The sequence below is a fragment of the Nomascus leucogenys genome, chromosome 1a (assembly GCF_006542625.1).
Source record: "Nomascus leucogenys isolate Asia chromosome 1a, Asia_NLE_v1, whole genome shotgun sequence".
Classification (NCBI taxonomy): Eukaryota; Metazoa; Chordata; class Mammalia; order Primates; family Hylobatidae; genus Nomascus; species Nomascus leucogenys.
This window is the reverse complement of record NC_044381.1, coordinates 41,351,980-41,369,973: the sequence shown is the minus strand read 5'-3', so window position 1 is coordinate 41,369,973 and position 17,994 is coordinate 41,351,980. Positions and strand designations below refer to the sequence as shown.

The 17,994-nt window shown below is 39.1% G+C and overlaps 1 protein-coding gene across 3 annotated transcripts in view; it reads left to right on the top strand.

Annotated features, from left to right (window-relative positions):
• The first annotated feature begins 666 nt into the window (after nucleotides 1-666).
• ZNF484 (zinc finger protein 484) overlaps nucleotides 667-17,994 on the top strand; it is a 33,070-nt gene continuing 15,742 nt past the window's right edge. Inside the window, exons 1-2 of one of the 3 annotated variants that reach the window (XM_003282332.4) lie at nucleotides 667-1,439; nucleotides 4,237-4,281. In XM_003282332.4, coding sequence (XP_003282380.2) covers nucleotides 4,267-4,281 — 15 coding nt within the window. In that variant the 5' untranslated portion in view covers nucleotides 667-1,439; nucleotides 4,237-4,266. Of the gene's footprint in view, nucleotides 1,440-3,449; nucleotides 4,282-17,994 lie in introns of those variants that run through there. The other 2 variants (XM_030803541.1, XM_030803441.1) reach the window with 2 other exon arrangements.

Below are 17,994 nucleotides of genomic sequence, written 5' to 3'. Positions count from 1 at the left end.
CACTGGCCTCATGAGTTGGAATATCTTTCTGTTGTCTTCTTTCTATCCTTTATTCTGGAAGAGACTGGATATAATTTGTGTTAACCTTTAAATGTTTGTTAGAATTCTCTGATCTAGCTATCCAAATCTCTAATCCTGAAGATTTCTTTTTCAGATATTTCAAATTATGACTTCAGTTCTAGGGCTATTCAACATAACTATTTCATGTTGTAAGAGAGAATTTGTGCTTTTTCAAGAATTAATGCAGTTCATCTATGTTGTGAAATTTATGTTTGTAGAGTTGTTTGTAGTATTCTCTTTATTCTTTTGATTTCATCATGGTCTACAGTGGTATCTCCTGTTTCATCCTGGATATTGATATTTTGTGTCTCCTCTACAGGCTTGTCAATTTTATTAACATTTATAGAACCAGCTTTTGTTTAATCGGTTTTTCTCTATTTTTCTTTTTACATTTTATCGAGTTATCTTCTTATCCTTATTATTTCCTTTCTTTCACTTGCATTCGGTTTATTTTGCTCTTCTTTTTTTAGTATGTGGGGGAGCTTGGTTATTGCTTTGAAATTTTTTTCTTTTCTAATGTAAGCCCTTAGTGGTATACATTTTTCTTTCACCACTGATTTAGCCACATCCCACAAATTTTGATATGTTGTGTTTCACTTTCATTCATTTCAATGTATTTTAAAAATTCATTCACTTTCACTTTCATTCATTTCAATGTATTTTAAAAATTTGAGACTTTCTCTTTGAACAATGGATTATTTAGCATGTGTTTTCACGTGTTTGGAGATTTTCCTTTTATCTTCCTGTTACTGATTTCTAGTTTAATTCTATTGTGTTCAGAGAACAAACTGTATGATTTCAGTTGTTTTAAATTTGCTGAGATTTGTTTTATGGCCCAGGTTACTTCATATCTTGCTAAGTGCCCCATCGACACGAATAAAATGTGTATTCGGCTGCGTTTGCGGTGTTATATAAATGCTGATTAGTTCCTGTTGGTTAACAGTGTTGTTGTGTCCACAGAAGCACTGGAGAAAGACTGTAACCTGAGGTGACAGGCTTTAATTGTGTCCTGGCTTAGTATGATGGGACACACCTCTGCTTTGTTTCCTTTCCTTTGGACAACCCTCAGCCCCTCAGTCTCTACATCACCTCAACATGGCCGCCCACAGGTCAGAGTGTCTACATGGGCGCCGCCATACTGGCGCCCAGCCTAAGCCGCTGAAACGGGAGCGTGTTTGGCAAAGCGCCATGTTGACTACTGGCAACTTTCGACCACGAAGACTGCTGAGCATGCGCACACCCAGGCAGCGCTGTAAGAAGTACCTCTGGGCCTGGGAGGCATTGACAAAAAGGAAGTGGGTCCTGTTCTGGTTCTTGCGACTATAGTCACCGCCCGAGGCAAATGACCACTGTCCTGATAGGACGTGGGTGAGGGGCAGGTGAGTAGAGGGATGGCAGCATCTGTGAACTGAGCTAGAAGAATCTCTGATGTCTGTCGTGAGCCCTCCGGTCAGTGATGGGGACGATTAGTGGATGGAATAGTGGAAGTCGGAGCGATCTCTGATGGTGGATCTGAGGGAGGAGTGAGGGGGCACTGAGGGGTCTCTGGTGGTGGATCTGCAGGCGGCGTGAGGAGGGACTGGGGGTCTCCGTCTGGTGGTGGATCTGAGGGCGGAGTGAGGGCGGACTGTGGGGTTGTGGGGGAGGATGACTGTGGGGACTAAGGAGGGATCTGAGGAGTGTGAATGATGCACATCTTAGTTTCCTCTCTTTCATACGTACCGGTCTGTTTATATTTTCGTTTCTGTTTCATTATCATGATATATTTTGCTAAAGATTTAAAGAATATATTACATAGAACTGCATGTTTCCATTTCCATTCTGTTCTCTTTCATATCCAGACTAGTAGCTCCTTTATCATTACGGTTATTATATTTATATATCATTCATTCTTTCTCTCTCTATTTAAAAAGAATCAAGCGTCTGAAAGGTTTATTTATTTTACTGGACATTTTGAAATGTCCAATAAAATACTCCCTACTCTTTTAATATTAATTTTTCTCTTTTTCTTTTTAGGTATTTTCTCTTTTTCCCACTTTTTGATGTAATTTGTTGTTCTTTCCCTTATTTTCTTAAGTTTTATGCTGGATACATTTAGGGTTGTAAAGTTTCTTTAAGTACATCTTTATGTATGAAATGCATAAGTTCATCTTGATGTTTCCCTTTGATTCTTAGTTATTTAGGAGAGTTTCTTCATTCCCAAATTATTAAAGTGTGTTTTAGCTGTTTTTTATTTTACTGTATTGTCAGAAAATGCAGACTATCAAGTCTCAACTTTTAACAATTTATCAAGATTTTCCTTGAAGCAAAGTTACTCAATGAACTTTGTTCAACAGATATAAGAGAAAAATTATATTTTGTTGTATGGGCCAAAATTCTCTCTAATTAAATCTTGCTTGTTGGTATTTTTCAAATCTTTATCTTTCCTAATTTTGGTCTACTTGTTTCATATTCTGGAAGAGATACAATAAAAATCACTTTTAATAGTTCACTTTGCAGTTATATGTGCTTTTTTGCTAATTTTATTTGTGTATCTGAGGGATGGACATACATACACTTAATGGTTAGTGCATTTTTTATCCTTTTTCATATATTAAGTGATATTATTATAGGATCCCTTTTTTCGACCAAAAAGAAAAAACACTTTTTAACATCGAATTCCACTTTGATACTCACATTGCCACCCTTGTTTTTACTTTTATTGCATTTGGATGATGTGTCTTTGCCCAGAGCTTTATTTTATATCCATATTTGTCTCTGTGTCAGATTACCTGTTTGTTTACAATAGATACTTTTATTTTTTTCAAATCCAATTTACAGTCTCTATTGATAGAATTTTACATCTCAGTTTAGTGTTATAATGATTTATCTGATTTTATGCCTTCCATTTGATGTTTACTATTTAGCTCTTTTTATTTTCTGCTTTTTCTTTACATAATATTTTCATTGGATTGATGAAATTTCTGCTCATTGTTTCCATTCTGCACCCCATTTTTTCCGTTTTTTTCCTGAGATTATTAGGAATGTATTATCGTAGGGTATTATTTTCTCTTTAGTGGCCTCTTTATCACATTGTCACATTGTCCTTTTTTATAATTATATATCTTTTGCAAGAATTATTGCTAAAAAATATTTTCCTATTCAAGATTTATTGTGTGATTCATTTTACATTTATTTGAACTACTTCTTTCAGTATTTCTCTCAAAGACAGAGATACTCTGCAAGTGTTTTTATTTCTGAAAATGTCTCTCTGGCCCTGACAGAGGAGTGGTCTTTTAGATGCTCTTTCCAACATCATTTAGCTTTCAGTACTGCAGATGAAGAGTTTTCTTATTTCCTTCATTCTTCCTCTGTAAATAGTCTGGTTTTTCACAATTAGATTTAGAAGTGTTTTCTATTTATAAATTTATTCTATACATTCAAGAATTTCCCCTGATTTGTTCATTGATTGAGTTCTTGTTTGTGTATGTGGAGGAGTTTATAGCCTAGTTGTGTCAGTGATGGGAGATGTGTTTGTGTGATAAGGCCCCAGTGCAGGTACAGGTGTGCCTAGGATTGGGACTCTTGGGATGGCTAATGGAGATGCATGATGGGTAGTCATATAGGCATAGAGGCCAGTCATGGGGACGTGGGATTGATTGGTAAAGAGCGAGGACCATTAGGGTAGAGGAATTGAAGACTCTGTGATCATGTATTGTAGGATGAGGGATGCAGGGCTCATGGGCAGCAAGGCATGGAAATCAGTGAATCTGAGGTTTCAGTAATGGCTTCTGGGAGTAGAGTCTCTGGGCACCAGTTGACAATTACAGCAGATTGAAGAGTGATAGTGAGGAGTCAGGTACCACAGTTGATGATAACTTGAAGGGCCTGTGAAATCAGATAGTATAATAATGTAATAGAACAGTATATCCTTTGGATATTTTATAAAGTATTTAAGCAATCCACAATTATTGAGTATCTAAATATTTCTAACCTTTCTTTTTTATTAACCATGTTATGGTAAAACTTTTGTACTTAAATCTTTGTACAATATGGGATGGGATGATATTTTAATGTGGTAGTTCCAGAAATAAATTTTTGAGTAAGGTGCAAGGGCACTAAATGATGTATGTGTCCATGTGTGACATTGGCACAGTTCCTTCTCTCATGGGTACCTCTACCCATCTGTTTTCTCAGATCTCTGCCCCTTTGTCCGAAGAGCCAAAAATGACCAAGTCCCTGGTGAGTTCTTATTTGTTCATCTGTTTATTTGTTGCTTTCTTTTACTTTTAGTGGATTTTAGGAGACATCTAACAATTCCTATAGTAAGATGACAAGACTAAATAAATAAAAACCAAGATCAGATAAAATGAAGAAGAGACTGTTAACCCCAAGTCAAGTTTAGAATATATGGTCTTACACAGTCATGAACTTTGAACTGTTAAATTGTCTCTGATCTTCCTGAAAGACATGGCAATAATGGAAATTGGATACATGGTTTATATTAATAAAATTAACAAGTAATTTATTTCATCTGTGGTAAAGATTTCATGGTTCTTGATGTTTGAGAAATTTTTTGATAGATCTTCAGATGGTTAATGACAGAACAGTCTTCAACAGCAACCCTACTGAAAGTGCACTAACAGGCCAGGCGCGGTGGCTCACACCTGTAGTCCCAGCACTTTGGGAGGTTGAGGCAGGTGGATCACGTTGGATCACGTGAGGTCAGGAGTTCCAGACCAACCTGGCCAACAAGGTGAAACCCCGTCTCCACTAAAAATACAAAAATTAGCCAGGTGTGGTGGCAGGCGCCTGTAATCCCAGCTACCCAGGAGGCTGAGGCAGGAGAATTGCTTTAACCCAGGAGGCGGAGGTTGCAGTAAGCCGAGATTGCGCCATTGCACTCCAGCCTGGGTGACAAGAGTGAAACTCTGTCTCAAAAAAAGAAAGAAAGAACGTGCACTAACAGTTTTTCTTTTGCTGTCTTATAGAACAGTGCTTCTGACACTTTACTTGCATTTGAATTCAGATTCTGATTTAGTAGCTATGGGATGGGATATGAGAATTTTTATTTCTCACAAATTTCCATAGAACATTAATGCTCCTTGTCCAAGGACCACCTTCTGAAACAACCTTGAGGTTTTATCATGAATGGGAGTTGAATTTTGTTAAATGCTATTTCTGTACCAATTGACATGATCATGTGATTTTACTTCTTGAGTCTGTTGGTATGGTAGATTACATTGATTGATTTTTTTAATATTGAACCAGCATTGCATCCATGGAATAAACTCCACTTGGTTGTGGTATATACTTTTTAAATTATTTGCATTTGCTAATATTTTGTTAAGGGTTTTTGTATCATATTTGTGAAGGATATCGCTTTTTTTTTCTCTCTCTTTTTTTTCTTTTGGTACTATTTCTGGTTTAGGTATCACGATAACCCTGGCCTCATAAAATAAGTTGGAATGTGTTCCTTTATATTGATTATTCTGCCAGAGATTGTGTATAGTTTGTGTTTTCTTTTTCTATACTGTGTCCAGTTTTTGTGTCAGGGAAATCATAGCCTCACACAATAAACTGGGAAGTATTCCCTTCTCTTCTGTTTTCTGGAAAAAACTGTGTAGAATTGATGTTAATTATGTTAGTTCTTCAAATATTTGGTAGAATTCTCCAGAGAAACTGTCTGGGCCTGGAGATTTCTTTTTTGGAAGTTTTAAGATTACAAAGTCAGTTTCTTTAAGAGATACAGGCTATTCACATTGTCTATTTCATATCGAGAGGGTTTGTGTGTTTTCAGGAATGGGCCCCTTCCATCTAAGTGGTCAAATTTATGTGTGCAGAGTTGTTAGTAGTTGTCTTAGTCAGCTCAGGCTGCCATAACAAAGTACCATAGACTGGGTGGACTAAACAACAAAAATTTATTTTCTCACAGTTCTGGGAGGCTGGAACTGAGAGATCAGGGTGCAAGCATGGTCAGGTTCTGATGAGGGCTCTCTTCCTGGCTTGTAGACGAAAACCAGATTCTCACTATGTGCTCACAGGCCATTCCCTAGTGACCGCCTGCCTGCCTATGGAGAGAGAATCTCTCTCTGTAAGGCCATCTGTCTTATCAGATTAGGACCCCTACCTTGTTTAACCGTAATTACCTCTTAAAAGCCCTATATCCAAATACAGTTACATTAGGGGTTACAGCCTAAACATAGGAATTTTTGGAGGACTCAGAATGTCTTGATTTCCACTTTCTCCTGAAGGATATTTTTGCCTGATCCAAAATTCTAAGTTGATAGTTCTTTTTTTTTTTTTTTTTTTTTTTAGCACTTGAAAAATGTGCTACTTCCTTCTGGCCTCCAAAGTTTCTGATGAGATATTAGTTAAAACTGCATGTTAATTTTCTATTGCTGCTGAAGTAAATTATCAAAAATTTAGTTGCTTAAAAATAACACTTTTTTGGGCCGGGCGCGTTGGCTCACGCCTGTAATCCCAGCACTTTGGGAGGCCGAGGCGGGTGGATCACAAGGTCAGGAGATCGAGACCATCCTGGCTAAAACGGTGAAACCCCGTCTCTACTAAAAATACAAAAAATTAGCCGGGCGTGGTGGCGGGCGGCTGTAGTCCCAGCTACTCGGGAGGCTGAGGCAGGAGAATGGCGTGAACCCGGGAGGCGGAGCTTGCAGTGAGCCGAGATTGCGCCACTGCACTCCACCCTGGGCGACAGAGCGAGACTCCGTCTCAAAAAAAAAAAAACCACTTTTTTTTTTTTTTACAGTTCTGTATTTTAGAAGGCCAACATGGGTCTCACTGAACTAAAATCAAGGTGTCAAGAGGGCAGTATTCCTTTCTACAGGCTGTAAGACAGAATCTGTTTCTATTTTCTATGACTTTTCTAGCTTCTAGTGGGTGCCCACATTTCACAGTTTGTGGCCCTTTCCTCCAACTTCAAAGCCACCAACATTGTATCTCTCTGACCACTCTTTTGTAGTCGCATCTTTCTCTGACTCTCTTTTATTGCGTCTGCTTTAACTTTTTTTTTTTTTTTTTTTTTTGAAGCAGAGATTTGCTCTTGTTGCCCAGGCTGGAGTGCAATGGCGCGATTTCGGCCCACCGCAACCTCCGCCTTCCGGGTTCCAGCGATTCTCCTGCCTCACCTTTCCGAGTAGCTGGTATCACAGGCATGCGCCACCACGCCCTGCTAATTTTGTATGTTTTAGTAGAGACAGGGTTTCTCCATGTTGGTCAGGCTGATCTCAAACTCCCAACCTCAGGTGATCCGCCTGCCTTGGCCCTCCCAAAGTGTTGGGATTACAGGCATGAGCCACCGCGCCTGGCCCTCCTGCTTTAACTTTTAAGCAAATTTGTGATTATATTCAGCCCACCCAGATAATCCAAGATAATTAATCTTCCTATTTTAAGGACAGCCGATTTAGTCACCTAGATTTGATCTGAAACCTGAATTCCCTTTTGCCATGCAACCTAACATATTCACAATTTCTGGGAATTAGGATGTGAACATCTTTGGGGAGCCATGGTTCTTAGTATCTCACATTGTCATTCAAATTGTTTTTCTCCTATGGGTAATGTGTAGTTTCTCTCCGAATGCTTTCAGCATTCTTTCTTTGTCTGTAGTTTTCAGAAGTTTGACTATAATTCTTTCTTAGTGTGAATTTCTTTGGTTTTATCCTTTTTGGGATTTGCTCAGCTTCTATCTGTAAGTGTATATCTTTTGGGAAGTTTCAGAAATTTTCATTCATTATTTCTTCAAATACTTGTTCAACCCCCATTCCTTTCTCTTTCTTTTTCTGGAACTCCAAGGACACAAATGTTAGATTTTTTGTTACTGTCCCACATGTCACTGAGGTTCTGTTCCTTTTTTTCTCAGTCTGTTTTCTCTCCATTCTTTAGATTAGATCATTTCTATTTTATTTTCAGGTACTCAGAATATTTCTTCTGTTGTCTGCATTCTTTTGAGCCCATCTATTGAGTTCTTAATATTGGTTATTTTTTAATTCTAAAATTTTCATTTGTTTTTTTCATCTCTTCTCTATTTCTTTGTTGAATTTTTTTTGTTTCAAGTGTGTTCATATGCTTGTTAAAACATTTTTATGAGGACTACTTTAAAATCCTTATGAAATAATTCTGATACATGCATCACTTCAGTTTTAGTATCGGTTGATTGGTCGTTTCCTTATTCAAGTTGAGATTTTCCTGGTTCTTGGTTTTACAAATGATTTTGTAATGTATTGTGGAAACCTTGGGCATTATGAGACTCTAGATCTTATTTTAGTCCTCTTTTTTAGCAGGCGTGCCCTGGGCCAGTGTGGGAACTGGGGGGCCTTGCTGTACTACTGCCAGGTGGATGTGAATTTGCATGTTCCCTGCTTGAACTTTGTTGACAGTCTGTGGGGAGAGAGACACCTCATTACTGCTAGTTGGGGTTGGCAGTTCAGGCTCCCCAGTAGACCTCTGGTGACATCACCTTGTCTAAAGGAGAGGGTACCTTGTTTCTGCTCTTCATGCTGTCTTCTCTGATATTGTTAGGTTGGATAGGGCCTCATTACCTCTCAGAGTGGTGAAGGTCTTGGATTTTCATTTTGCATCCTCTCACACCATACCTGTCGTAATGGGAAGAGTGTCGCATTACTGCTAGGTAGGAATGGAAGTCCAGCCCTGAGGTGGCTCCCACTGGCATGGCAGGAAAGCTACCCATTACCACTGTGCAGAGATGAAAGTCCCAGCTCCCCAGTTGGCTTTTTCTCATACTACCCTATTGCAGTGAAGGGGCATCCCCAGACAGCCAGGCAAATACAGGAGTCTAGGCTGCCCACTGAGTCTTTGCTGATGAGAGATGAATCAAGCCCACAGTTTTTTGTTTTTTTTTTTTTTTTTTTTTTTTTTTTTTTTATAGAGGGTTTCACGTGTCTGATCTCCTACCTGATCCCTGCCTCGGCCTCCAAGTGCTGGATTACAGCTGACCACGCCCCCAGTTTTTTGTTGTTTTATAATCTGTGGTATTTGGTTGGAGTAGGTTTTGTCTAAAAGTTTTTCATTTTTCTCTGTTGCCCCTTTCCTGGTCTTTTAGCTAGAGAAAGCACTTTTTTCCAGGCCTTTTTGTATGCACTTGTTGATGTTTCTGGATTGTAGGTTTTTCGAACACCTGGTCAGAGCTATCTATATGAGGCCGAAAGACACAGAGAGCTCATTACTGTTTAGTTCCCTGATTCCTGAGGCCCCTAGCCAGGGTGCCTATTTTTCTTTACCTTTCAGAGTCTCTGTATGTTGGTTTGATGGATAATGTCTATGGTTTGTAGATGAACTTAACAGGATGAGTAAAGACAAGTGCATCTACTGTATCTTTCCAGGAGTGGAATACAGTTTATTGAGTTTGAACGGAGGACTTCATATATTAAGCATAGTCTTTTATGTTTTGTTCAGTTATAACTGCCTCTTTGTCCTTTGCATTTGAACTTTTAAAAATAAGTATTTCATTTTGAATGCCATGAAAATTTTACCTATATTTACTTAGTCAAATTGCTCTTTGTGGTTTCTTAGAGTAAAACAGTTGTAATCTGCTCTCTTCTTCCTCAAATTTCAGCTTCTCAAAGGTAATCACGTTGAACGCAGTTTAGTATCTTTTGCTGTTTACTTTCATATGTCTAAATAACATGTTTGTATTGGTATTTCTAGGCTTTCAGTTTTAAGCAGTTATCTACAGACAACACAATGGAAAGAAGGAATTAGCTCTCTTTCAGACACTCAGGCCCTTGATACTCACGTACACATTTCTCATGTACCCTCCGTCTAATATGGGTATTTTATTTATTTATTTAGTAGAGATGGGGTTTTACCATGTTGCCCAGGCTGGTCTTTGAACTCCTGGGCTCAAGCGATCTGCCCACCTTAGCCTCCCAAAGTGCTGGAATTATAGGCGTGAGCCACCGTGCCCAGCCTAATATGGGTATATCATAATTTGGGGTAAATCAATAGGCTGCATTTTATTATGATGATTATTTTAACAATATTCACAAGTGAGCCATTTACTTTTTATGCAGTGCTTTTTGTTTTACCTGAAATTATAAGTGTCTGGCTTAATCATTTGTTTTGTTTTCCATACATACATGTACAATATATATTATACATATCAGTAATTCATCTCTAGTCTTCCCAGGTATATAAATACCTTCTCAATATATTAAAATATATTAAATAATAACAGTAATATAATATAAACATTAATATAGTGCTTACTATATACCAGGCACTATAAGCATTCTGTATTAACTAATTCAGTCACAACCCCTACGAGTTATTGCTATAGTTTGGATATTTATCCTCTCCAAATCTCATGCCGAAATTTGATCCCCCAAGCCAGGCACGGTGGCTTGTGTGTAATCCCAGCTATTCAGGAAGCCAAGGTAGGAGGATCAATTGAGGCCAGGAGTTTGAGATCAGCCTAGGTAATATGGCGAGACCCTGTCTCTTACAAAAATAAATAAATGAAAAGAAAATAAAAGAGAAGTTTGATCCCAGTGTAGGAGGTAGGGCATAATGGGAAGTGTTTGGGTCATGGGGACAGATCCCTCATGAATAGATTAATGCCCTCTCTGGGGAGGTGGTGAGTTCTCAATCTTATGAGTTCCGTGAGAGTTGGTTGTTGAGAAGAGCTTGCTACCTCCCATTCTCTCTCTCCTTCTTCCTCTTTTGCCATATGATCTCTACACACACTGGCTTCTCTTCCCCTTCTGCCATGAATGGAAGCAGCTTGAAGGCCCTCCCCACATGCAGATGCTGATGCCATGCTTCTTGCACAGCCTGCAGAACCATGGGCCAAATAAACATCTTTTCTTTATAAATTACCCAGGCTCAGGTATTCCTTTGTAGTAACAGTAAACGAAGACAGCTATCTATAATCATTATTCTCATTTTACAGAGGAGGAAAACTGTTACACAGAGAAGAAATTTGCCCAAGATTATACAGCTCCTGAATGATGAAGCCAGGAAAATAAGACCCAGGCCGTTGGCTCTAGATTACATGCTATTCATTTCAGCTTTTTAAAGAAACTCCTCTTGGAGTTGTCGACCTGCTCATAGTTACTCTATCTGATACTCAGCTACTGGCATGGGCTGCCCCTTCCATGTGATACTAGGAATTCTCCTCATGTTTCTCAAATGTTAGATCTCTTGAGTCTCAAGAAGCTGGATAAGACATAGAAATGGATTGTCCTGTAGAGTCTCCAGAAGGAATGCAGCCAAGCAGGACCTATTTTGGTGACCTCCAGAACAGTGACAAATTTGTGTTGTTTTAAGGCCAAAGAATACAGGTGGCCTCTAGAAGCTAGAAAAATCAAGGAAATTGATATTCCCTTAGAACCTCCAGAAGGAATACAGCCCTATTGACACTCAGATACAAGCCCCAGTAAAATTATTTAGGCGTCTCTAAGACTACCCTCACTTATGACAGAAACTGCAAGCTCAGGAGTCTCCAAGACCACCCTCAGTTTCAATAATTCACGAGAAGGACTTACACAGCTCAGGAAAGCCATTATACTCATGCTTATAGTTCATTACAGGAAGAGGATGTGGATTAAAATCAGCCAGAGAAGATGTGCTCAGTGCAGTATCATGGAAAGTTTCAGGTTACTGAGTTTCTCATTAATATTGTATTTTTAATTTCAAGGACTCTTTTCTTCAGTTCTGAATGATCTTTCTAATATTCATGGGTGCAATATTTTCTTTTTTTTTAAATTTTACTTTAAGTTCCAGGATACATGTGCAGAACGTGCAGGTTTGTTTACATAGGTATACGCATGCCATGGTGGTTTGCTGCGCCTATCAACCCGTCATTTAGGTTTGTTTTTTTGTTGTTGCTGTTTTGTTTTGCTTTGTTTTTTGAGATGGAGTTTCGCTCTTGTTGCCCAGGCTGGAGTGCAATGGCGTGATCTCAGCTCACCACAAGCTCCGCCTCCCGGGTTCAAGGGATTCTCCTGCCTCAGCCTCCCGAGTAGCTGGGACTACAGGCGCCTGCCACCAGGCCTGGCTAATTTTGTTTAAATTTTTTTAGTAGAGACGGGTTTCACCATGTTAGCCAGGAAGGTCTCGATCTCCTGACCTTGTGATCCACCTGCCTCAGCCTCCCAAAGTGATGGGATTACAGGCTTGAGCCACCATGCCTGGCTGATTTTGTATTTCTAGTAGAGACAGGGTTTCTCCATGTTGGTCAGGCTGTTCTCGAACTCCCAACCTCAGGTGATCCACCCACCTTGGCCTCCCAAAGTGCTGGGATTACAGGTGTGAGCCACTATGCCTGGCCCCCATCATCTAGGTTTTAAGCCTGCATGCATTTGCTATTTGTCCTAATGCTCTCTCTCCCCTTATCCCCCCACCCCTCGATAGGCCCTGGTGTGGCTTGTTCCCTGCCCTGTGTCTGTGTGTTCTCATTGTTCAACTCCCACTTATGAGTGAGAACATGCAGTGTTCGGATTTCTGTTCCTGTGTTAGTTTGCTGAGAATGATAGTTTCCAGCTTCATCCATGTCACTGCAAAGGATGTGATCTGATTCCTTTTTATGGCTGCATAGTATTCCATGTTGTATATGTACATTTTCTTTATCCAGTATATCATTGATGGGCATTTGGGTTGGTTCTGTGTCTTTGCTATTGTAAATAGTGCTGCAATAAACATACATGTGAATGTGTCTTTATAGTAGAATGCTTTATATTCCTTTGGGTATATACCCAGTAATGGGGTGGCTGGGTCAACTGGTATTTCTGGTTCTAGATCCTTGAGGAATTGCCACACTGTCTTCCACAATGGTTGAACTAATTTACATTCCCACCAACAGTGTAAAAGTGTTCCTATTTCTCCACAGCCTTGGCAGCATCTATTGTTTCTTGACTTTTTAGTAATAGCCATTCTGACTGGCATGAGATGGTATCTCATTGTGGTTTTGATTTATATCTCTCTAATGATCAGTGATGTTGAGCTTTTTTTATATGATTGTTGGCCACATAAATGTCTTCTTTTGAGAAGTGTCTGTTCATATCCTTTGCCCACTTTTGATGGGGTTGTTTTTTTATTGTAAATGTGTTTTTAAGTTCCCTGTAGAATCTGGATATTAGACCTTTGTCAGATGAGTATTTTGAATAGGTAATACATGCATATGATTTAAAAGTAAGAAAATAAGTACATAGTGAAAAATCTCCCTCTTTCTTTTCCTATCAGCCCATGTCCTCAATCTGGATAACTAATTTTTTTAGTGTGTGTTCAAAGTGTCATCATATAGACAAAAACAAATAGGAAAAGTATTATGTTCTTTCCACAGAAGATGGTATACCATATGCATTTCTGTACCATTATAATTTTATTTTCATTTATTTTTAAGCCTTTACTATGGAGAAATATAAAATGCATTATGAAATATGCTCTTGTGAACATTTCTTTGAGAAGTTATTTCTATCCAAAGGCAAGGTCTTGCTCTGTCACCCAAGCTGAGTAGAGTGCAATGCTGTGATCCCAGCTCACTACAGCCTCAACTTTCAGGGCTCAAGTGATCTTGCTACCCCTGCCTCCCAAGTAGCTGGGACTATAGACGCATGCCACCATGCCTGGCTAATTTTTTTTTTCTTTTTGTAGAGACGGCATCTTGCTATGTTGCGCAGGCTGGTCTTGAACTCCTGGTCTCAAGCAATCCTCCTGCCTCGGCCTCCTAAAGTGCTAGGATTACAGGCCTGAGCCACTGCACCTGGCTCCTCTCCAACTTTAGTATATGATGTCATACAGCTTTGCAACGTTGTTATGCCAATTTGTATTCGTACCAGTAGTGTGCAGATATGTTTACTACTTTGTATCTTTACCAGTACTTGGTGTTTTCAATCTTTACAACTTTAGCCATCTTGGGGAGTTTGCAGAGATATCTCATTTTGGATTTAATTAGCATTTCCCTGGTTACTAATGTGATTGAACAGTTTTTCAGAATTTTATTGTCATGTACACTTCATTTGAAAATTGCTTGATTCATCCCCCCCACCCTTTTTTTTTAACTGAGTTGTCTGTAGTTTGTATTGCTTTTTGTTGTTGTTGTTTTGATTTTTCATAGAGACAAGGTCTCACTATGTTGCCCAGGCTGGTCTCAAACTCGTGGACTCAAGCAATCCTCCTGCCTTGGCCTCCCAAAGTACTGGGATTACAGGCATGTGCCACTGCACCCAGCCTGTTTTTAAATTTATGTTCTTTATACATTTTGTGTACTATCACACTGTCATTCATGTATGGTCCCCTAATATAATGATGAATATACTCTTTCTCTCTCTCTCGTTGTCTCTCCCTCTCTTTCTCTGTGTGTGTGTGTGATTTCTATCTGCATCACAGAAAGCTTATTTGTGTTGTTCAGATCTTCTGTATAATCCTTATTTTTTGACTGTTGCCTATTTGTTTTATGTATGAGATCTCATGTCCTTTGTAACTGGCTTGTCAATTTTCTTGCAGAAATTTTCCTATATGTGCCAAATTTTTGTTGCTATATCTAGTGATTAATGAATGTAATCTTGTTAAAATCTCTCAGAGTAGGGAGGGGGAGTCGGGAAGTCTCCCATGCGTGTGTAGATTTGTCAATTTCTCCATGTAATTTTGTCAGCTTTTGTTTTATGTATTTTAGATTGTCATTCAAAATATGAATTATATTTTCCTGGAGTACTGGTCTTTTTGCTATTACATGGTACTGAATTTTTTGCTTAAAAGCTTAAGAGTCTGTAATTGCAACCCAGTTTCTGTCTATTTTATTAGAATTGTCTGGCAAAATGCATTTTAGTATAACAGAAATCTAAAAATTACGGGCTTAAACACATCAGTTTATCCTTTCAAGCAAAAGAAGTCTGAAAGTATTCATTCAGGGCCTGGTGTCTTCACAAATTCATACACTATTTTTTTTGTTGTTCTGTATGTCATTCTTATTTTATTTTTTTTTTTTTTTTTTTTTGAGACGGAGTCTCGCTCTGTCCCCGAGGCTGGAGTGCAGTGGCGTGATCTCGGCTCACTGCAAGCTCCGCCTCCCGGGTTCACGCCATTCTCCTGCCTCAGCCTCCCGAGTAGCTGGGACTACAGGCGCCTGCCAACACGCCCGGCTAATTTTTTTTTTTTTTAATTTTTTAAATTTTTTATTATTATACTTTAGGTTTTAGGGTACATGTGCACAATGTGCAGGTTTGTTACATATGTATCCATGTGCCATGTTGTTTTGCTGCACCCATTAACTCGTCATTTAGCATTAGGTATATCTCCTAATGCTGTCCCTCCCCCTACCCCCACCCCACAACAGTCCCTGGAGGGTGATGTTCCCCTTCCTGTGTCCATGAGTTCTCATTGTTCAATTCCCACCTATGAGTGAGAACATGCAGTGTTTGCTTTTTTGTCCTTGCGATAGTTACTGAGAATGATGTTTTACAGTTTCATCCATGTCCCTACAAAGGACATGAACTCATCATTTTTTATGGCTGCATAGTATTCCATGGTGTATATGTGCCACATTTTCTTAATCCAGTCTATCGTTGTTGGACATTTGGGTTGGTTCCAACTCTTTGCTATTGTGAATAGTGCCGCAATAAACATACATGTGCATGTGTCTTTATAGCAGCATGATTTATAGTCCTTTGGGTATATACCCAGTAATGGGATGGCTGGGTCAAATGGTATTTCTAGTTCTAGATCCCTGAGGAATCGCCACACTGACTTCCACAATGGTTGAACTAGTTTACAGTCCCACCAACAGTGTAAAAGTGTTCCTGTTTCTCCACATCCTCTCCAGCACCTGTTGTTTCCTGACTTTTTAATGATGGCCATTCTAACTGGTGTGAGATGGTATCTCACTGTGGTTTTGATTTGCATTTCTCTGATGGCCAGTGATGATGAGCATTTTTTCATGTGTTTTTTGGCTGCATAAATGTCTTCTTTTGAGAAGTGTCTGCTCATGTCCTTCGCCCACTTTTTGATGGGGTTGTTTGTTTTTTCTTGTAAATTTGTTTGAGTTCATTGTAGATTCTGGATATTAGCCCTTTGTCAGATGAGTAGGTTGCAAAAATTTTCTCCCATTCTGTAGGTTGCCTGTTCACTCTGATGGTAGTTTCTTTTGCTGTGCAGAAGCTCTTTAGTTTAATTAGATCCCATTTGTCAATTTTGGCTTTTGTTGCCATTGCTTTTGGTGTTTTAGACATGAAGTCCTTGCCCACGCCTATATCTAGGAATTGAACTCAGCTCTGCACAAAGTGGACCTAATAGACGTCTACAGAACTCTCCACCCCAAATCAACAGAATGTACATTTTTTTCAGCACCACACCACACCTATTCCAAAATTGACCACATAGTTGGAAGTAAAGCTCTCCTCAGCAAATGTAAAAGAACAGAAATTATAACAAACTGTCTCTCAGACCACAGTGCAATCAAACTAGAACTCAGGATTAAGAAACTCATTCAAAACCACTCAACTACATGGAAACTGAACAACCTGCTCCTGAATGACTATTGGGTACACAATGAAATGAAGGCAGAAATAAAGATGTTCTTTGAAACCAACGAGAACAAAGACACAACATACCAGAATCTCTGGGACACATTCAAAGCAGTGTGTAGAGGGAAATTTATAGCACTAAATGCCCACAAGAGAAAGCAGGAAAGATCCAAAATTGACACCCTAACATCACAATTAAAAGAATTAGAAAAGCAAGAGCAAACACATTCAAAAGCTAGCGGAAGGCTAGAAATAACTAAAATCAGAGCAGAACTGAAGGAAATAGAGACACAAAAAACCCTTCAAAAAATCAATGAATCCAGGAGCTGGTTTTTTGAAAAGATCAACAAAATTGATAGACCGCTAGCAAGACTAATAAAGAAGAAAAGAGAGAAGAATCAAAAAGATGCAATAAAAAATGAAAAAGGGGATATCACCACCGATCCCACAGAAATACAATCTACCATCAGAGAATACTACAAACACCTCTATGCAAATAAACTAGAAAATCTAGAAGAAATGGATAAATTCCTTGACGCCCGGCTAACATTTTGTATTTTTAGTAGAGACGGGGTTTCACCGTATTAGCCAGGATGGGCTCGATCTTCTGACCTCGTGATCCGCCCGCCTCGGCCTCCCAAAGTGCTGGGATTACAGGCTTGAGCCACCGCGCCCGGCCTTATTTTGTGATTTTCAACCTCAAGTCACTTGATGGTTCCTGAGATTTGCATTAACTGAGTCAGCGTTCCAGGCCAGCAGCATGAGGATGTTGGGGAGGAAAGGGGCACTCACACCTCCTTTAAAAAATGCCATCTCAGAAGTATCACCTGTATCTGTGTGGCCAAAGTATAGTTTCCTGGTTACATTTAAGGTGGGCTGGGAAAAGGGAGTCTTACTCAGAGTATCCACCTAAGAATTCATGTTCTGTTATTAGGGAAGAAAGGATGAGTGAATGTCGGAAGACAACTAGCTATCACTGTCACATCTCCTAAATACAAAAGCCAAAATTTATCTGCCTTTTGCTTTTCTCATCCATCTTGGCATTCAACCCCATCAACTAATCCCCACATACATTCTAAGACGTTACTCTCTCCTGGCTCTGTCTGATTTCTCAGTTTTTATTGCTGACACCTCTTCTTCCATGCTTTTAATTTTTTCAGATTCTTTCCTTTACATTCTCCTTTATCAGGTGTCCTCTCAAGCAGTCTCATTTACTCAGATGATTTTAGTTATTAATTATCTACTGGTGACTCCCAAATCTTTATCTCCACTCTAGGCCTCTGTCTAACATCCTATAATATGCCTGCCTACATGTTTAACCCCTGTAATCTCAATATGTGCAAAACATAAGTGATTTTATCTGGTTCCTTTTCTCCAACCTTTTCCCATTCATCAATCTCTACTTCAGTATATGACACTATAATCTCAGAGTATACAAAATGAATAATTGAGAATTTCA